We start from the raw sequence: 23,228 nt of genomic DNA on the forward strand, positions 1-23,228 counted from the left end.
CTTGTCTCTGAAAAATCTGTCAATTCTTAAACTGTGAAGTTAGACAATAATTAGACAGAAACATTGCTGTCTTTGTCTAGGCGGCCATATACTTTAATGTGTCAGGAGACACGACACAGGATTGACACTCAATGACTGCTTCCCAATTTTCCTATTTCACTGTCACCCCCCTGGTCTCAACATGTTTAATTATGTCAATGATGACAGAGGAGCCATCAGCTTCCGATTCCAAATGATCTCGATTCCTAAACTTTAGAACTTTTTCTTTAATGGCCATTAGCGGGAGTAAAAGCCCAACCGCCCGAACAAACACTAGAGGCGCCACCGGTTATCAAATGGTGTAAAAATTGCGAAAATTTAATCATCTAATTTTGACACAAGGGGTCGCGTTTAACTTTTTCAATTTTAATTCAATATTCATTGTTTTCAAACTATATTATTAGACTTTGTTGTATTTTGTGAATGTATATGTATTTCTTAGTATAAAGTTGCATTATAGTAATTTAAATTATATTACATACATACTTAAGATTCAAATATTATGACATATATGTCAGTTGCCGTCTAAAATGTCATCTTGATAACAAAAAGTTAGTTATTGTCAAAAGTAGTTAAAATCATGTTAAAATATTAAAATTTACCAGTTATAATTAGATATTTTATATTATTTTAACAACAAACACATAATAGTACAGCATAATGTTGATATGCAGGTCCAAAACAAAAAGTGCCGTTATATTTTTCAGTTTTCGTTGTCAGCCGCGGAAGTTTCAGTGATTTTAGTGTTGTCGGATATTTTTATTTGCGAAATAGAAATATTGCGTTTGGATTGCAAAACTAAAAGTGGAAGTTTTATTGCAATGTAAGTAAGCGTTTGTCCATTTTATATTTTACTTTTTTCGTACCTACGACAAATATACATATATTGAGAGTAGATAGTTATTTGACCGAAAAAAATAAATTTCAGAAATTTTAATTTTTTTAAGTTAATCATAATTTTTTTGCTAAAAAATGATAAACTCACCTAACACAGTTTCTGTTGAAATTTTGACACAAAAACAATTCAAATTTATGATTCCATTCTAATAACTATTTAGTCTCAACATGTTTAATTATGTCAATGATGACAGATATTGATCATTTCGATTCCAAATATCTCGACCTAAAACCTTTTCTACGTAAAAAACGTCGTAAATGTATATTCTTTTACTCAGTAGTTTTATTCAGGTACTGATGAAAAGTTATTAATGTTTAAACCAGATAAAAGATATGTACGTGGCTCCCTCTACAAGTAGGAGTCATATTGACATCAAAATCAAATGTCTCATGTCAAAAAAGTCCCAGACGCTAATTTTTACCCAAATATTGACTTTACTTCAGAAATTATTTAGAAAAAATCGAAATAAAAATAAAATTTCTACACCCTGTATCTCCGAAAGTAAGAATTTTAGGATATACATTTATACGAACTATTTTACTTATTTTAATGTGCAGAATATGCTGCCGAAGTTTCCGGAATACAGTTCGGATCACCCTGTATATATGATATGTAAGCTGAAGCTTATAGAACCACAGCTGAAGTAAGGAAACATACGCGTATTTTATTATTAAATATTATTACTATTAGTTCAAAATACAGCAATTTCAAATAAAACAATAATGGTATTTGAGATAATTACAAAAAACCTAATTTTAAAAAGTTTTAACATCCTGTAACTCTAAAACTATGCATTTCCATACCCATGTTTATAGGATTTTTTTTATATTTTTTGATGAAGAATCAATGAGTACTTATTTAAAACTTTCGCAAGTTAATGATATTAAATTTTTTTAAAGGTTTCTATTAGACTTGGATCAAGGCAAATTAATAAAATTGCGTTCAAATCTCATCAAGGAGGCCGAAATCGACAAAATATCAAGAGACAACTTTTAATTGGCAATAAACTGTTTAGACTAATTTGCTAGCAAGAGAAAAAAGTCAGTGGCGTATTGGTTTTTTTAGAAAAATATTCCACTGATAACCCATATGCATGTCCGTGGTGAATATGTCGACACTTCTTTAGCTTTAAAATATTTCGCATTTATAGTAAATTTTACCCTAAAAATTTTATTCGAAACGCTAAAAGTACTTGGAAGAATATTATAATAAATCAAAAAAATATTAAGACTTTAAAACCCTGTAGCTACGAAGCAAAACAAAATCGAACCTATGTTGATATACAAAAAATAAATCTTGTTTTTACGTGAGGAATCTCTCCACGAGAGATGGCACATGTTTTTTGAAACATCCTGTATAAATAGATTTGTTTTGTCAAAATTGGACTGACATCCATTCATGTCATAATTCATTTAGGGTGAATTTATCTAAAAATTACCCCAGTTGTTAAAATTTGGGGACATTTATGTCTTCCATCTGATTAGATCTTTTGTGACACTCTTAATCCAGAATTACCTACTTACCCTAAGTATTTGATAAAGATTATGCCTTTTGAAGTGATAACCCATTTATGTTCAGGTTTATCTGTTCATCGTAAAAACATTATGCGACAGCTTTTTTCTTTTTATTAATAAAATGGAAAAAAATCCAGCAAAAGATTCAACAGAGTAATATTTTTCTAATTATTAAATTAAAAATTGTTCAGAACTTCTTGACGCTTTAAAATTTCTTACTTTTTTTATTGTTAGGAAAAGTTAGTTCGTAATTGAAGGTGTTCCGAATTAATTCTGTATATAATTAGTTGGGAGAATACTTATTATGCACGTTATACAAAATAATTCTTTTTAAATGCGTTAAAATCCATTTGAGAAATTGTTTAGTAAATATATTTCAGATATTTTGCTCAAATTCCCTTAATAAAGGTTTTATCTGTGAGCAACTTTTTCTAAATATCAGGTCATTGATAGGTATCGATATTACAGGTTATTGATTATTTGATAGTATTATTTTTAACTAGAATTCTTGACAGACACTATCGACACATCTTTAATACGCGTGTTTTGTTACTCTCCTACAGCGTGTTTTGGTTGCTATCATCAAGACCAACCTTTCACTATACCTCGACAGATGAAAAAAGAAAAAGACATCTCGGTCTACAAGTCTAGTATCTCTAGATCACAAGTCTAGTAAGGTAACACAAGTCTAGTATCTTTAGAAATCACGCTATATGTATGTATATAAGCAGCAGTCAAAGCGGGTACAAGCAGCTACAGAATAAGAATTATTAAATAATAAATAATTATTATTAATAAGTACAAGAATAAATTGGACACAATTAATCAAAATTTACGAAAATTGTTTTAATGTGTGTTTACAGAAGGACCTACGGAATACGGAGCAATATTTTACCTTATAAATCAACATTTATATATGTGTATCTCATTAATCTACACATTAAAACTATAATAATTTAATTACAAAGAAAACTTTTTTCTATATAAACAAAAGCTTGCCTAAAAGCTTTTAATGGTGTGCATAACTAATTCAACAGAATATGATAAATTGGCAGATTAACTTAAATATAGAGCACCGTTCAGGAAAGAATGTTGACATAGCCTAATTCACTAATCGTAGCGCATTTATAGATTTGTTTCCGTTTTTTTTTGTTCATTTCCGGTGAAACTGGAAGTGACAAAGAACAACTGAATACACCCGGTATAGTTTAAAACTTTAACATCAAGCGATCCAAAAGTCAACCTCACCTGCACGAGGGGGTAGATTAAAACTACCCTGGTATCCCCTGCTAGATAACAGACGAGGCTCTGGCGACCGAGTAAGGGGCGGGATAATCCCACAACCATATCAGAGAAATTGCGGAAATGCATTTCCCACAAAACTCGCCAACACGCAAGGCAAGCGCGGCGTTTTAATGCCAAAACCCTCCACTAAATATGAAATGTCACAAACTAAAATAAATATACCCCAGGTGAGTAGGACGATACGTCCAAAATCTCACACTTATAACATATCAGTCTGTCTCATGGATTCTGGGGGAGACAAGCTCGTGACATCCAAAACAACACGGAAGCGAAAAAGCTCTCGAGTTTTCAAAATCGCCACATACAACGTTAGAAGCTTATCAACGGAGGAGAAACTATTGGAACTCCAAGAAGTATTAGATAAAGTTAATTGGGACTTTATTGGAATGAGCGAAATTAGAAGACGAGGCGAAGCATGGACTACACTCAAGTCAGGACACATTCTCTATCATATAGGCGAAACGGACAATTCAATAGGTGGTGTAGGCTTCTTGATAAATAAAAAGCATGCTTCAGATATTTTAAGCATCGCAAGCGTTTCCAAGCGCGTAGCATACGTAATATTCCGCCTAAACAGTAGACTTAAAATGAAAATTATCCAAGCCTATGCACCAACATGTACAGCCGAAGAAGACGAAATAGACCAATTTTACGAGGACATCGATAGGGCAATTACAGTTCCTGGATGTGTTCAAACCTTTCTTATAGGAGATTTTAATGCCAAGGTTTCGAAACGAATGGATGAAGCTGAGGAAGTGATGGGTCCATTTGGAATGGGAGTCAGAAACAATAGAGGCAGTACTTTGATCAACTTTCTCTCGCAACATCGACTATACTTAATGAATAGCTTCTTCAAGAAAAAAGAACACAGAAGATGGACTTGGATAAGCCCGGATGAACAAACAAGAAACGAAATTGACTTCATCATTTCGAATAAGAAAGAAGTAGTAACAGACGTGACGGTGCTGAATAGTTGTAAAATAGGAAGCGACCACAGAATGGTTAGAGCGACGGTTAGGATAGTTTCGACAAAACAAAAATACTAAATGGAACCCCCCTAACAGTGACTCCAACTATGCAGATTCCGTTACAGCTTTCCTGGAAGAACGGACCTTAAACAGCCAACACGATATTGAAAATATATATAAGTAGCAATATTGTTGAAGCCATTCAAGAAGCGGAAGTACAACACTGCCAACAAATTAATAACAAACAACAAAACTCATCCAAAATACAAAGAATATGATATCTTTGCGAAAAGAAATGTTAAAACAAAATAACAGAAACTCTGAAGACCTGAGACAATTGAACAAAACAATATCTAAAGAAATCAGAAAGGACGTAAGAAAATTTAATACAGATAATATAAGGCGAACTATAGAAGAGAATAAAAGTATGAAGGTGTTGCGGGGAAAACTATCAAATGGAAAGAGAGATCTTTAAACTAAAAGACAACCAAGGGGTCGTAACAACAAATAGAGAAAGGCTGTTGAAAATAACAGAAAACTTTTACACTGAACTATACACAAGTAATCACCAACAAACATACAACAGTCAACAGCGTCTGTGCAAAAAGATAGTTAACCAGGGATCAGAAGATATACCGGAAATAACTACAGAAGAAATCAGAAACTCCTTAAAAGAAATGAAAAATAACAAAGCCGTGGGCGAGGACGGCATAGTGATTAAGGCTGTAAAACTCGGAGGAGGAACACTATTAAAATGGATTAAAGACTTATTTAATCTATGCCTTGAAAAAGGAACAATCTCGTCTCAATGGAACAACGCCATAGCAATACTTCTCCATAAAAAGGGCGATATCACCGAGCTTGAAAGTTATAGACCGATAAGCCTTCTTTGTCACTTGTATAAGCTGTTTACCAAAATCATTGCCAAACGTCTCGAACGTAAACTAGATTTCTATCAACCAAGAGAACAGGCAGGCTTTAGGAAAGGTTATGGAACAAACGATCATCTTCAAGTAATTAAAGTCCTGATAGAAAAATCTGTGGAATACAACAGGCCCCTAGCATTGGTGTTCGTTGATTTCCAGAAAGCATTTAACACAGTAGAATTAACATCAATAATAGTAGCATTGGATCAGGGAACAGTAGATTATAGGTATACAAGGCTTATAGAATACATATATAGTAATGCCACCACAACTGTAAAACTTCACGAAACAACAGATAAAATTGAGGTAGGCAGAGGAGTTCGACAAGGGGATACTATTTCGCCTAAACTTTTTACAGCTGTCCTTGAATACGCAATGAAATCACTCTCTTGGGAGAATAGGGGCATAAATATCGATGGTGAAAGGTTGACACATCTCAGATTCGCAGATAACATCGTCCTTGTCTCAGATAACATCGGAGATTTAAAACATATGCTCGAAGAATTAGTGCAGGCCTCATTAAAAGTCGGTCTCCGGATAAATACGAGTAAAACGCAAATAATGACAAACTTAGTGCTGACACAGAACATCAGAATAGGTGACGCCGACATAAAAGAAACACATATATACAAATATCTCGGGCACGAAATACAAAAATCGGAAAGAACAACCAAACACACGAGATACAGCGCAGAATAGGTTTGGGTTGGGCTGCTTTTGGCAAACTGCGGGAGACCTTTAAAAGTGATATACCCATATGCTTGAAGAGGAAAGTTTATGAACAATGCGTCTTGCCTGTAATTACATATGGAGCGAAAACTCTAACATTAACGAAAAAGTCAGCAGAAAATTTAAGAGTAGCCCAGAGAGCCATGGAGAGATCCATGCTTGGAATAACTAAAAGAGACAAAATTCCTAATAACACTATCAGACAAAAAAACAAAATTAAAGACATAGTGGAACACGTAACTCGAATGAAATGAAGATGGGCAGGTCATGTGGCGAGAACATCTAAAGACAGGTGGACTAGAAGATTGTTAGAATGGCGACCTCGAGCAGATAAACGTAGCAGAGGCAGACCACCGACACGCTGGACCGATGATGTAAAGAGGATTGCTGGAAATTGGATGATGACGGCCCAAAATCGAGAGACATGGAGAAATATGGAGGAGGCCTACGTTCAGCAGTGGACAACGATGGCTACATGATGATGATGATAGTTTAAAACTAAACGGCTATTACCCTATTTAACCCGGTAAAATATGTAAAAGCAAACTTTTTAAGATAACTTATTATAATTTTATCAAATGGTTACACCTATTTTATACATATTATATTATTTATCATCACGACGTCAAAATAAGACACTAATAAAAAACTCATCGTTATACGCCAGTTATACTTAATAATAGAAAGTTAAAGTAATGTAAATTTATTCAGTTGCAGAAATGCATTTATGTATGACATAGCAAATTGGAATCTCTGACGAGAAACGACTTTATAGGTTTCCAATGTTTGCTTAATGAAAAGAAAATTGAGATATTTATAGGGTTTGAATAAATGCAGTTTTCCAGTAGTCCTTTATTGCGGTATGACCCTTAAATTTAAAGCACAAGAGTAAAATATTTTATATAAGAAGTATTGTAGTTTGTAGGGTCAATAAGAATAATTAATGTACGTATGTATGTATGTATGTAAGAATAAATTCAAAAGAATTCAGGATAACATTCCAAAGCCACAAGGAGTACTACAGGAAAGACAACTAAGATAATCCATACATTTTATAAATCCTAGGACATAAAAAATCAAAGAACTAGTCTCTCCTAACTGGTTCCTTAGCTACTAAGACATAGCCTGTATAATGGGCATAAGTGCAATCAACCAATATCACTTTTATTGCAAAATCGCAAGAAAATAACCGTCTATTTGACTATTAAGTTCAAACATGCCATCAATTGGGAGATCACTTTAAAAGAACATAATAACAGTATATTTGATAGTATCTGTGTCAAAACATTGCAAAAGTCGCAGTCAGGAGATTCTGACATATCAAAGTCTCCTGATATCTCCTGAGGCATCTACTTATTTGGTTATTCAAAGTTCATTTAAAAGCTAAAATCGACAGCTATCACATTTTGCAACTTGTTTGAATTTTGTCATATTTCATGACAATAAAAAACCGAGCAAACATTCCTTGGCCAAAAAATTTTTAGATTTTTGCAAACTTTTTTCTTCACTAATAATAGCTTATTTGTCAAGATTTTTTAACAGCTGTTCTTAGAGTCTCTTTAAGCAAAGAAATTAAGCAAATAAGCAAAATAATAATAATAAGCAAAATTACAACATACTGACATACCAGAGTCTCCTGATATCTCCTGCGGCATCTATCTTTTGATGCTCATAATCTGGCAAGATAAGATTATGTCCTACTAGCGTTAAAAAATGATGCTCTGCTTGATGATTCCAGTTTTAACCTATGCCTCAGAATCATGGGCAATAAAACAGACAAACATATAATTGATACCAAATAAACTTTTAGTTACGTCATTGAGAGCGCGAATATTAAATTCATTATTGCCAACCATGGACATATTCGGGGCCTGGCTAACTAACAGGAATTTAAATTTGCCGCTGCCGATTCAGGTGTTAGCTCTGCTGTAAAATATGTCAAGTTACCACATTTATTTATTTGTTTCCTGATATTTTGATTTGTTTTGACACTTAGTTTTGTATTATGAATTTTTGGTTTAAGTGAATTGTGTTGTAATATTTTAAGCTGAAAATAGTAGGACACTGCAGTCAAAAATTGTTCTTTTTAGAACCGCTTGTAGTGCATAGTGTACAAGATGCCGAAGCAGCTTAACAGCCGTTGCAAAAAAAAACTAATCTCTACCTTATTAGAGTGTTTTAAACGGGAAAGTGGTAAATAATGGTTCTTTATGACTCTTAAGTGCTGTTAAGGAGGCTAGTTTTCTTGATGTAAATAATAACTGTTTATGCAGGGTGAGTTTCCTACAATGTTCTCTATGGGTATTTCGAAAACTACCGGAGATAGAGTCGGTTAAATGGGGAAAGAATTGCAGTTTTGTGGCGCCTTTCAGATTTTTGAAAAAGTTCATGGCTTACTAGATATTTCGAAAAAAAAAAATTTCGGCTATTTTAAAAATTGTCCATAATTCCATTATAATCTATTTTAGACAAAAAGTTTTCAGATAAAAGTTGTAGATAATCACATCCCTAATGAGTTTGTGTTCTCCATTTTTTTCTAAAGCCTGTCATTTTTGACATATGACACAAACATATGTTTTTTTAAATGGAAACCATAGTTGGCCATGACGTCATAAAAAGCGCCATTTTTTAAGCTTTTCAGTGATATAAGCTATAATAAGTTTTTTTCGAAAAATTACTGAGTTATAGCCAATTCTTATCTTTCTTGACTAATTTCACTTAGTTGGCATGGTATTCTTATTCTGTTATGATTTATTACTTATGAAAAGACAGAATATTTTATTTAACGGTTCTTTACAATTTACATTACACAAACTAAAACTTAAAAAAACTAATATCACTACATACACTTTGAGTTATTTTAGCAAATGTTCAAAAAAAAATGCCATTGTTTTGAGTACACAAAATGCATATTTTTAAAACTGAATTACAAGCTTTTCCCACAGAACGGCCGGTCGACTTTAATAAACTTCTCCCGTACCGCCTCTTCGAATGCCTCTCTTAGTTCATTAATTCTTTTGTAAACCTTGTTGTTAACCGTACAGCATAAAAAAAATCTAAAATGGATAGGTCAGGTGATCGAGGAAGCCCATGCAATTGGTCCACCTCTTCCTATCCCTGAGTTTGCATAATTATGATATAAATAATTTGGAACATTTCTTTCATTATGAGGGGGAGTATCATAATGAAAGTCATGTTGGAACCACTCTATCGATGCGCGAATATCTAAATTTAACTTTTCTAAAAAACTTAAGTAACGTTCACCGGTCAACGTATCCTCGTAAACGTAAATGTATGGTCAAGAAAAGTTGAACCGATAATCCAACGATTGAACTTGCTTCTATGGCTAGCTAAATGAAATTGTCCAAAAAAAGTCCTTTATGGGTATTTCGCCACTGCACTGCAAGAAAATCTACAAAATAAAATAGTTATTTTTGTAAACACTTCTGCGTTAAATCTAAACGGACGCTGCTTGTCAGAAGTTATGTTTACAGTTATACAAATTTGCCTAACAAGGAAAAAAATGCTTAACATTTCGGAAAGGCTATCTCTTTCCGTCGTCAGAAGCAAAAAAAAATACAAAGAATAAAAAAAAAAACTATTTAAAATATTTAAATTCAAACTATTAAGTTCTGACAAGCAGCGTCCGTTTAAGTTTAACGCAGAAGTGTATAAAAATAATAACTATTTTATTTTGTAGATTTTCTTGCAGTGCAGTGGCGAAATACCCATAAAGGATTTTTTTGGAGAGATAAATCCGCCACATAGGTATAGACATTTTTTAAATGAAATTGTTTAAAAATGATATGAATTGGCTATACCTCAGTAATTTTTCGAAAGTAACATATAATAGCTTATATCGCTGAAAAGCTTAAAAAATAGCGCTTTTTATGAACTCATGGCCAACTATGGTTTCCATTTAAAAAAAATATGTTTGTGTGATATGTCAAAAATGACAGGCTTTAGAAAAAAAACGGAGGACACAATTTCATTAAGGATGTGATTATCTACAACTTTTATCTGAAATTTTCTTGAAGCCATGAACTTTTTCAAAAATCTGAAAGGTGCATGTTTATGACCCCACAAAACTGCAATTCTTTCCCTATTTAACCGACTCTCTATCTCCAGTAGTTTCCGAGATACCCACAGAGAACATCGTAGGAAACTCACCCTGTATATTTATATTTAATTCATTTTTATTTACTAAAATATTTTGATTGAAAGATAATATGAAAAAGTCGGCAACGCTTGACCGGTCAAGGTCAATCGTATGTGACTTAAAGTTTATTTCGTATGATCTATAGGTAAAAAGGAGGCTTGCTTTTTAAAACTTTCTAATATCACCCTCTAGAATAACGCAAAATCATATTACCTGGCATTATTGTTTAAATTTAAAAATATCAAATACTTTCTATGTTAAATCAATTTGTAACTTTAATTTTAGTTGGTTTATTATTATGGTGATACAATGTTCAATGTTCTTAACGTTTATTTTACTTGGTTTTAATACATATTTTAACACAGATAATTTGTTCTTTTCCAGAAATCCATGTGATTATTCGACGCAAATACAATATAAGCGACGAGGACTTCCGGATAATGGAGACGGTCGTGCTGAAATCGGAACCGCACAGGGCCGGCCAGCAATGGAAATTCACCGGCGCGTTCTACTACGCCACCACCGTCTTAACGACAATAGGGTACGTTTCCGAACGCTGTATTAAGCAATTATTTAGCTTCGCTTTCTTCGGCCGCTTCATTATTCCCAATTAAGTGTACGGCAGCACAGATAGCCGGCTCGAAGGACCGAATCGCCAAACGAACCGGATTTATTGCGGTCGAAGTTTAACTTTGTCGATGTAACTACCCTCAAGGTATTAGGACCTATATCAAGGAGACTAGTAGAAAAGAGAGGGATTAGAGAAAACCGTGTAGTAAGTTAATATGAGTTAATCCCAACTAGCAAATATAGTTCCCAGTCTGCCACTTAAAATGTTACTCTATAAGGAATAGTTACTTTGAAGTATATTTCGAGAGTGACCAGTTAGTGCCTACCTACCATAAAAGTGGAAAATAAACATCCCGATTGCAAGTCGCAAACATGTAATTTAAAGAAGTGGCTGGAACTACCCGAATCTTCTAATATGACACCATAAAAGATCAAAAACTTTATAGTAAATTTTCAAAGTAGGGGTTACTAACAAGTGCTACCATAATGCCTCCATTAAGTTTTGTTACTTTATAGTAACAATTTAATTTACGGGGTAGTCGCGGCCACGACATCTAGTAGCAAATGGTTAACCTAGCCGTCGCTCATCCATTGCCACTAAAAAGTCACGAGGATCAAAAACAGCTACTTTATAGTGACTATAAATTAATATACCCTAATAAATGTAATTCCTTCAGATTGCATCGTGTGCTGATCTGTTTTAGTGTTTTCTTTTACTTGCTTTGGTTTGGTTGTGAGCTTTATTAAAATTTTGTAAAATGCCTATGGCGAATAAAAGAAATTTAGATATTCTAGTACTTCCTAACGAAGAATTAAACAAAAGGAATCACTGTGGGCCGAAGCATTATCAGAAACAAAAACTACATATTTCTATAATCCTACTGACGAACATCATAAATGCACAGTAAAGTAAACAACAATGTTCACTTAAAAATTTAATGCCGTCTTATTCTGTATTGAATTGGCATATTCGCGTCGTCGCGTCGCCAAATGGGAACTTCAAAGGGCAAGGCGGAACGTTATAGTGGCAACAATGGAATGTATAGTCGCGACCGCCGCGATCGGTGTAGCATAACGCTCCAATTAAGTGTCAATTTGGTGGCGCAGGGAACTTTCTTGGAAAAAATCACATTATGGTTTCAAAGAATCGTTGACCATGTAGTTCCAAAAAAGTTATTGTTTCTATAAAGTCGCCTTTGGGTAGCTACAATTGTCACATCAATCCGAAGATTTTAAAGGTCCAAACGGGTAGGGTTGGCCTAATATGTTATTGTTCCCGGTACTTTGTGGAAGCATATGAAACTATAAAGTATTTTTCAGATTAAACGCCCATATTTTTTTCATGACTTTTTAGACGAACAGCCAAATGGCTCAAACATTATGCGTTTTTAAGCTAAATATACCTAGATTAAAGCTTTTTTCCTTAGTTATTTTGTTATTTCTGACGGTAGACTAATATTTAGTTTGACCCCAGTTTCAAGCAAATTATTATTATTTTTTAATTACTACATGAGTTTCTATTGCGAATAATATAATAATTTGAAATATTTTGAGAGGCGCTCGAAAATTTTGTCATATAAACCCACTATTTTATTCAGTAAAGTCGATTGCGTTCTGGAATTTACCTAAAAAAGGCGTTAAAATCGGGTAAAAATTTCGTTATTTTTTCGTAAATAACGAAAAAATAATAATGACTTCCATAATTATTTTCCATCATGACATTTATTTTTATGAAATGTGAAATTGCATGAAGAGGTCGCTGCAAATAAAGTTTAACAGTTTAACGAAAGCTCCACATGTCGGTGGATAACACTTCGCTGCCACGAACCCGTGATTAGGCAGCTTCGTAACAGATAAGTCGCATTCACCAGTAGGCTACTTTATAGTCACACATCATAGTAACTCTTTTAGTGGAAAAAACTACCCCAGACACTACCCGGCTACTCAAAATCTTTCCCCATTTTAGTGTACTCACTAGCAAATATAGTTCACTAGCACATCGCCCACTTTGTAGTGGCTTTGATAGTAGCCGTTACGTATCTGCGACTATAAATGCTAGTTGGGATAGTAATGTAAGATTAAATGATACAGATGTCATAGCAGGTCTAGAAATAGCATTTTAGTTCTAGCTTTACTAGAGGTGTGTAGTTCTTGAACGAACTAATTCCAATGAACTACTCCGACCCCAGCACGAAAGGAACTAGTTCCCGGTTATATAATATGCGACGGCGACGGATCGGCCAGCGCCATCGTAGCCCGATGCTAGGCGGGAGTGGGGAGTGCTAGCTGTATGTTAAGACGGTCCTACACGATGTGGTCGCACCTTCCAACGTTGGACGCACGGTCGCTTGTCACATCGTGTGGGCGCGCAGAGATTCATGTGTCTAAAGGTAGGATGTTTTACTTTCCGACACTGCGACATGCAATAACGACGTGCGATAAACTGTGGCGACGCGGATTGCGGGTTTGCGACAAACGTGTTTTCTTACCATGCGACACTTCAGTTCAGCAAGTCGTTCGAAGCAGTGCAGTTTATTAAGATGAACACTATTCGTCGTAATATTGCTGCGGTTCTTTTGCTTTATGGCGAAGAAAAAGAAAATTTAGCTCTATTTCACGCTCCTGAACCTTTTCAGAAACATTCTGACATATACTCCGAGATATTTTTCCATGCGTTGTCTTTGGCCACCTTATCCTTATATGAGTTTCTTTTCCTCTCCCAGAGAACTGGAAATGTACGTACACAATCTACTAAACGTTCGTCGAAGTCATCATCCCATGTTTGTGACATGGCAGAAAAAAAACAAATAATTTAACCGCCAAAAACTCCAAATAGACCGACGCCGATGCATGCGGTGGATGCTACAAAAGTACTAGCTGCGATGTCGTTTAGAAAAGATTTTATTTTTCTCGACGACATGCCGCAGCGACATCTGCGATGCCGCCATATCGCTGCCGCAAGTCGATAGGTTAAACAACATACTAATTTGATAAGTGCCAGATTAAATTTACGGCACACCGCAGTGTCGCACGTCGTTGTCGCATTGTCGGAAAGTAAAACATCCTACCTTAACGTCGGAAGCAAGTTTGTGCTCTTGTCGGTAAATTTTACGCGCGTCAAAGGACCTTCCAACGTTCAAAGCATTGTCCGATGCGCTCCTACACGGTAGTCTTCACGTGGCTGATATTTTACTGGGGATCAGTAGCGGCCTCGCTTTTAATGTTATAACGTGGCCTCTTCACGCTGAATTATTTTTATTTTAGATACGTGAATTAGTTTTTACTAGAATTACTTTTAAAATTTTCCACTTTTCAGTTGAAATGGAGTGGAATCAAGTCAAGAATACATAGAAAAAAAATAGAAGTAATATATTTGAGATTTAATTCTGGATAAAAACATATCTTTAGTTTTTTCGCAAAAAATATACAAGTAGAGATTTCACTTAACGTCTCCTTTTTGCTGCCAGGGCTAATCTGGACGGGGCCTACTTTGTTTACGCGGAATCCGAACCGCGGTCCTCGGCCATATCATGGTCAATAGTCTACCGACTTGGCAGGTGTCTAAATCGACTCTTACTCACGAGATATCCGATCTCATATGGCCTCGAACCAGCGTGAATGAGCAGTGTGTGTCAATAGATTTTACACTTTTGCCTTTATTGGACAACAGCACGATACAGTAAATTTATAATAAAGCAAGTACAGACAAACTAGTAAAAGTTTAGCTTACTTTTGATTTTAGCCATTGTATTTTTTTAAGTCAACTACCAAAAATTGTTTTTTAAGTTTTACGAAGTGTATATATGAGATATATCAAATAATGTATTAATAGTAATTCTGGATTTGATTCATATGTTCTTTTTTTAAATAGGTTCATCTTTGTCCTAGGTTGAGAGGCTTGTATTTGGATTTCACTTACTAAAGTGAAACAAATAACTTAAAAAAGAGCAAAATAAATACAATACTATTATTTACAAATATTGCATAATAAATCTACCGTTACTCTTAATGGCAATGCAATTCCCTGAAGCACGAAATTTAATAAATGAACGGTATATATGGAGAGCCCTAAATTAAACCAATTTGCTCTTTAACACATAATTATGGAATAAATTAACCTTCTTGTTCCAGATACGGCCACTCCACTCCTAGCACCGTATCTGGAAAATTGTTTACGATGGTCTACGCCATGATTGGAATTCCACTAGGATTAGTTATGTTCCAGAGCATCGGCGAAAGAGTTAACAAACTTAGCAGGTATGCCGTAATGTTAATTAAATTTTGAGCCGTTAATGGTTAATATGTCGAAAATTAATTTATAGCTTAAAGTTTTCTCATTTAAATTATAAAGTGGTCTAGAGAACAGCGAGATTCTCTACTAACTCTACCGGTTCATCCACAAATTAACTAGATTATGAATGCGGTGAAATCGCATTTTAATTCTAACATTTAACTTAATAACTGTTCTATTACCTGTTACTATTTTTTTTGATAACTGTTTTTTAATCATAAGAATATATTATGAGAAGAGCAGTAAAATCTACTATCTAGTCTTTTATACATTGCTCTGTAATAATACAGGGTGGCGATGGCGCCTCTCATACGCCGCGGAGGCTCCAAGGAGAACGACAGTTTGTATTGAAATGAAATTTTGTGAGCTTATGTGGGTTAATTCAGAGCACTTTTTAAAAATATAGAGAGTTCTACAGGGTGTCCCCAAAAAAAGTTACATATCAAAGTTGTGTTTTTTCTAATAGAATGCCCTATATATTAATTGATTTTAGAATTCTGGGAGCAAATAAAGGTGAGTTTTATAAGAGAAGTATATGACTAAAATGTAAGGTTTTTGACATATCTAACATTTTCTAGAAATAAAGAACAAATTTTAAATTACAATAAAAGCGACCTAAATTGGAATTTACCCGGTATAGCCTAATATGTAGTTAAATTAACTATTGTATTTTAAATCAAATTAAAACTTGATTCAAAACGTTATACAGGGTGAGAAAAAATTAATATTGAACATTGGTCGCCTTTAAAAGCATGTTACTCTTTTATTTTAAATGGGACACCCAGTTATTATTCCGATATTCAGTGGAAAATGCATGTCTCTTCAAAATATTATTAAGGTTGCCTACCCCTCAAACAAAGATTTTCCTAGATATTTTCATTTACATGATTTGATCTGAGTAGATCTTTATTATTTGATAAAATCTAGGTGGCTCTGATATGTCTGACGATACTTCAACATAGCTATCTAATTAGTCCAACTTTAACAACTAGTTATCATTTTGTGTCAGTTAAAACAAAAAAAAATCTCAGAAATTTGCCGAAAATGCAAACTTATCCTACATCAGAGAGAATTGATATACATTCTTTCAATCAACGATATGATTCATTTAGTTTTTTATGAAAAAACTAAATGAATCTGTTTTGCAGATTCATTTTTGAACTGCATTCATCAACTAATAGAATACTTAAATGCTCCTGATTTTATCTAGTTTAGGTTTTTTTATGAGGATATGTTAAAGACAGTGTTTAAAAAACTCCACCAACTATTGTCGATAATATGAGAGAAATTATTGTAGCTGCTTTTCGAGGAACTTCACATATGCCTTTTAAAATAAAAAGATCCTTTTGAATAGACAATCATTTTATGCAGTTAGCAGGAAAGGAAGCATTTTGAGCATTTGATTTCATTAGCTAATTTTTGTCACATAATTATAGGTTTATATCGAGTTTTAATTGTGTGATAATTAAAATATGTTTTAAACGTGTATTTTTTTATTACCGATGAATGTTTTACTCTAAATCCTTTAATTTTTGTTAAATTAACAAAAAGTATATCCACAGCCACCTATATTATATCAAATAATAACGATCTACTGACGCAAAATCATAAAAATGAAAATATCTAGGAAAATCTTTGTCTGAGAGCCTACCTCTCACAACCAAACCTTAATAATATTTCGAAGATATATCAATTCCCCATTGAACACCGGAATAATATACTGGGTGTTCTATTTAAAATAAAAGAGTAACTTGCTTTTAAAAGTGACTAATGGTCCATTTTAATTTTGTCTCACCCTGTGTAAATTTTCAGGTCAAATTTCAATTTGGTTTAACATACAATGGTTACTGTAATTAAATATCAGGCTATACAAAGTCAACTAAAATTTAGGTAGCTGTTATTCAAATTTAAAATTTACTCTACATTTTCACAAAACGTGAAATATGTCAAAATTCTGAGATTTTAGGTACATATATGCTTCTTTAATAAAACTCACCTTTATTTTTTTTCTAGTATCCGAAAATCAATTAATATAGGGTGTTCCGTTAGAAAGAACACAACTTTGATGTGTAACTTTTTTTGGGGGCACCCTGTATAATTCTATATATTTTTATAAAATGCTTCCAGTTAACCTACATATGCTGCCAAAATTTAATTTCGATATAAACTATCGTTCTCCTTGGAGTTTCCGCGGCGTATGAGTGGCGCCACCCTGTATAAATATGTGTGTATATTTTACACATAATTTATAAACAATTACTAATATTATACAGGACGAGTTTTAAATAAATGTAAATATTTTCAGAGCTAGTAGATTTCGATAATAGAAATATGTTTTTGGGTTGGATCCAAAGATGAGCCCCATCACATACCTGTTTTGGGGGTTTAGTATACCACCCCTAAAAATATTTGCATTTATTTAAGACTTACTCTATATAACAAATAGGCAACATTAGCTACTGTTGAAATGACAAAATGTAGATCATGACCTTCCTAATTATGTTTCTTTGTAATTGCAAACTGTTAAGTCACAAAATAGTTTCTGGAAAAACGAAATTAAAGTTTTGTTTAGCTGGGGGCCCGCATTGGACTTAATTTGATTTTAAACAGAGTATTTTATTTATCCTTACAGATAGTGATAAAACGAGATATATACAGACGCGCAAAGAATAGAGCATAAAAAGTTAAGTAACTTTAACCTATATTACTCAAATATGGCAATTTTGGGATTACTATAGTTTGCTTCTAGGGTACAGATATGCGATTATTAATAATTTTGTATATATTATTTATTATCTTTGTTATAATAAATAATTTTTAATTTTTGTTTTGCTGTATTTTACTGTATACCTAGGATTTTTTTTAAACCAGTAGCGGTCTATTCAAGTCAATAATATTCTGCATACGACAGCATATTCTGCAGATAAAAATAAGTAAAAAGGTTCGTACAAATGTATGGCCTAAAATGCTTAGTTTCGGAGATACAGGGTGTAGAAGTTTCATTTTTAATTCGATTTTTTCCAAATAATTTCTGAAGTAACGTCAATATTTGGATGAAAATTGGTGTGTGAAAGTTTTTTAACATGAACAATTTGATTTTGATGTCAATATGACTCCTATTTGAAGCGCACCACCTACACATGTTTTAACAGTTTTGAAGAGTAATAACTTTTCGTCCGTACCTGTATAAAACTACTCAGTGGAAAAATATACATGTTCGTGATTTTTTAGGCAAAAAATGTATCTTGGTAAAAATCGCTACGAGCAACCGTTCTCAAGATATTTAAAAGGGAAATTGTCAATACATGTCATTATTGACAAAAAATAGACACGTTGAGTAGATAGTTATTTGACTGAAATAATAAATTCGGGAAATTTTTGTTTTTTTAAATTAATGATAAATTTTTTTCTGCGAAAAAATTATGATAAAACAGTTTCTGTTGATCTTTTGGCACAAAAACATTTCAAATTTGAAATCATAAATTTCAATCTAAGTCTAATAACTATTTAGTTAACATATTTAATGTATGTCAATGAAGAAGGTATTGATAATTTCGATTTCAAATATCTCGAGGACCATTACTCGTAGCGATTTTTATCAAGAGATCTTTTTACGTAAAAAACGTCGTAAATGTATATTTTTTACTCACTAGTTTTATACAGGTACGGACGAAAAGTTATTATTCTTGAAACCAGTTAAAAAATATGTAGGTGGTGCCCTCTACAAGTAGGAGTCATCTTCTAGTTTAAAATTATATAATGAAGTAATACCGAAGTACCCGACCTGGCATCATTGCAAGGCACTGTCAAAAATTTCTCATTGGCGTGTTTCTAAGAGATCAAAATATACTACTATTTTAAACTACTTACACTTATTTAAGATATACCCTGTGTATTAGTTCTATAAGACTTTAACATAATTTATTTGTTTCAGTGTTATAATTCGATCAGTGCGGTCTTCTTTAAACTGTAAACAAACGACTGCTTCCGAGTTGGACTTAATTTGTGTAGTGACTTTTTTATCATCTTTGACTATTTTGGGTGGTGCGGCTGCATTTTCACGCTACGAAGGATGGAGCTACTTCGATTCAGTCTATTACTGCTTCATCACTCTCACTACGATAGGGTTTGGAGATATGGTAAGACATTAGCTTACTTAGCTTTCTTATTACCGATTCTAGACCGTCCCAGAACTGTGATACGCTTGCGCAGAAGGGAAATATGCAGCAATTTTTTCATATGCGCATGTGATGGAAAGTTCTAGAATGGTTCAGAATCGGTAATAACATAAACCCGAACTGAGTTAATATTGTACAAAAAAAAATGAAATCCAAAAATTAAAGAGTAGAGCTGGGTTTAAATTTTTGCTATTTATTACTTATTTAATAAGTAATGAAATAAATTATTTAAAAAATATTAATTTTAACTAGATGTAATAAACTTAATATAATGTAAAATATTAGTACTTTATGCCATGCCATAGAAACAAAAAGTTCTATTTTACATTTTGTGGTAAATCTAATGTAGTTTGCAATATAAATTCAAGGAATCAACAATGATTGCTCATTTGATTGGCCAATATATTTTAAAAAATCGATTATTTATCGGCTGTTATACCTAGCGTCAAAATATAGAAAAAAATATTAGGATATCTAAACTTGTTTTTTAATATAATGTGAGACTAGTCAAAACGAGATGCGAAATAAATAGATTTAATCTCAAGGTCTTCTAATTTAATTATTGAATAAGTATATTAAAATTAGTTAAGTTACGTGCTTGTAATATATTTTGATAATAACATTATCAATAAGAATATTAAGGTATAAATTAGTTTTGTTCTAAAAAAATGTTTGTTAACAGGTATCCAGTATACAATAAAACTAATTTAAAATTAGTAGTTAGAAGTTTTAAATATTTTTATAAATTAAGAAGCAAAATGTATCTTTATTTGAGCCTGATATTATTCTATCTTTGTTTTTTACGTTAGTTAAGAGTATTTTGAAATCGTCCAACTATACAATTCTAATATTAAATAAATAAAATAGTACTTAAAATTACAACTCGGTATTGAAAAGTTTGCCCATTTCTAACTTTCTTCTAAATGTCGAGATGAAAATAAGCCGTCATAATGTAAGTATTCCTGCAGCGCAGCACTATAATAGCTGTTTTGAAAAATAGTAACTTTTTATATTGAAAAAAGATGCTGGTGGAAAATTTAGATATTGATTAGAAAAAAGGGATCGAGAATTGAGGGATCGAGATATTTGAGCATCAGTACCAATCACTAACCTTTAATCTTCTAAAGGTGCGTATTGATTATCCGAACGAACGAACGAACGAATGTTCGCTAGTGGTATGGACGGGGACCGTACGATAGAACCGCACGAGAACACTGGGCGCGAACGCCTTTGATGTACCGACTTGAAACGGATGGTCGAGCGAACGAACGAACGAACGAACGAACGAACGAACGGCCGCATGCGTTCGGTCCCCGTCTAAATATACCGCACTTTCATTCGTTCGTTCGTTCGGATAATGAATACGCACCTTAAGAGAGTATCGCCTAACTAATTCAATAGTAACTATTTCAATCTTTATGTACCGGTTCGTATATTAGGTTATCATACAAGAAATGCTTAATAATTAAACTGTTTGATATGACGGTATATCTATGTTTATTTTATTTGTTAATTTATACCAAATAGTAGTATTACTTAGTTCTTTTAATTTTTAATTTTTAACAAAATGAATATCATACCTTCAGATGTTATGAAAAGTGTATGCTATGCAATTAATCCTCCAAATAAACATGGGAGCTATACCAGAATTGTTTTATTCGGTAAACTATAAATATAATACAAGTAACAAAATGAATAAATAAAAACAGTACTTGAAACATAAATTAAATATGTATAATAAAGTAAAAGAATATAAGAAAATACAATGTAGTAATATGTTAGAATTAAACTCTTCTAATGGTACTCTAAGTTTAGTAAATTCGAATGTCATACTCAATTAGTTTTGTATTAATTGCAATACTGTATGCAGTACTATATTATACCTTATGCATTTATTAAAAATAAATTGTTATACTATACGATCGACGGCGTATAAAAAAAACGGCGTCAAAGGCGGCTGTAGACTTAGGATCGATAATAATTTTGATGAAGTCAAAGACAAATGAAAAGATCAAATGATGAGGTAAAATGACACCGTCAAGTTTCGATCATACGGTATTTGTAAAAAACCTAAAATTACAACTTAACCGCTTAACATTAGTATAAATATATGAACACTCCTACACATATTTTGCATATATTTGTCAAAAAATTTTTGAATTACTTCACAAAAACCAATATAAAATAATTTTTTTTCTTAATTTTACTTAGTTGCTTATAGATATTAAATATTTATTGCTGTACTTGTATCTTTATATTTCAATGTTGGTTGTATAGTATGTTATAAAATTATTTACTTCATTTATTTTACTGCATGTGGTTTCACCGTATAATAGAGCTTTTAGATGGAGCGGAGCATCGGCGCGGACCGTCCGCGCTGTTTTTGTGCTGCTTGTTTTTTCAAGATACCCATCAGATGAAATCATCCGGACGGAGCATACGCGACCCATGTGAAATTGTTCATTTAAACTCATGAAACACGCGGACGGTCCGCGCGCACGCTCCGCTACATCTGAAAGCGCTGTAAAATAGTTTTTGTGAGAAAAATTATCTTAATTTTTTTTACTTTTTCTTTCTTACTTCGCACTTGTTGTGATTCTCATTCAATTAGCCGTAATATTTACAAACTTTCTCACGCCAGTAAAGAAACATTTTGAAGCCGAGCCACTCTAATTCTTTACAAAATAGGAATTAAACTTGAGAAAAAATTGAAAGGACACTTGAGATTCGCGCCCATTCAAGCCATAGACGAATCGATCGATTGAGAGCAATACACAGACTTTTACGCCTCAAAAGCTCTCTATACAAGTGACTTTTGTCTTAGATGGTTTTTTATTCTGTCAGATACATACAGTTTCTTCTTTTGACATTTATTCTGTTAAATGTTTTTTTTTCAAACGTCTCAAAAGCATTAATTTTTGCGACGTGATGCCTATACTATAATAATAATGTATACACAGAATAAAGGTTATTTTAACGCCTAGGCATAAAAGGAAAGCACTTTTACGCTTACGCACAAAAATACAAAAATCTATTATTATACTGACATTAAGTGACAAGGTATTACTTTTTATATCATGTGCGATGTGTGAAATTGTTTAAGAAATTATTTGTGAACGTTTTAAAAATAATTGCATACTATATGCGGAGTGAAATAGTATATTAAACAACGAGTTTTGAAAACGACGTTTTGCACACCAGTTCGATAGTTTATTGCTTCGAGCCGCAGGCAAGAGCCACAAGTCGAACGAGTGTACAAAGAAGTTTTCGAACGAGTTTTTTACGCTATTTTTTCTACGACTACAAATTAGCAGCAGACTCACTCAGTTTTTGCCAGTTTTGTGAAATAATTTGCGATGTAATGATGACCTTTTTCTGACGGCTGGGTTGCGTTTGGCGTCTCAGCTAAACATTGGAGGTTAAAAATGTTAAAATTGGCACATGTCGTGTGCAAAATGACACATGTCGTGCGCTAAATCCTTAGCACACAACAGTTTGCAAAACGCCAATTTCAGATCGAGTTTTCCGTGTGTCAAACTGCATTTGTAGGCTAGTCGTAGAAAAATATTTTTTGTGCCTCGCCTGTAACGTCAAACGTACAGCCTCACAAACAAAAAGTAGCATTTTTACTCTTAATAAAACAATATACTA

At 33.1% G+C, this 23,228-nt stretch overlaps 1 protein-coding gene across 1 annotated transcript in view; it reads left to right on the forward strand.

The window, feature by feature from the left end:
- The window catches only part of LOC115881845 (two pore potassium channel protein sup-9), a 45,384-nt gene that overhangs the window by 12,872 nt on the left and 9,284 nt on the right, over nt 1–23,228 (forward strand). The window contains exons 2-4 of the mRNA XM_030899538.1: nt 10,923–11,079; nt 15,240–15,365; nt 19,334–19,538. Coding sequence (XP_030755398.1) covers nt 10,923–11,079; nt 15,240–15,365; nt 19,334–19,538 — 488 coding nt within the window. The remainder of the gene's footprint in view (nt 1–10,922; nt 11,080–15,239; nt 15,366–19,333; nt 19,539–23,228) is intronic.

This window comes from Sitophilus oryzae, unplaced genomic scaffold (genome assembly GCF_002938485.1).
Source record: "Sitophilus oryzae breed Bouriz unplaced genomic scaffold, Soryzae_2.0 scaffold_1743_pilon_pilon, whole genome shotgun sequence".
Classification (NCBI taxonomy): Eukaryota; Metazoa; Arthropoda; class Insecta; order Coleoptera; family Curculionidae; genus Sitophilus; species Sitophilus oryzae.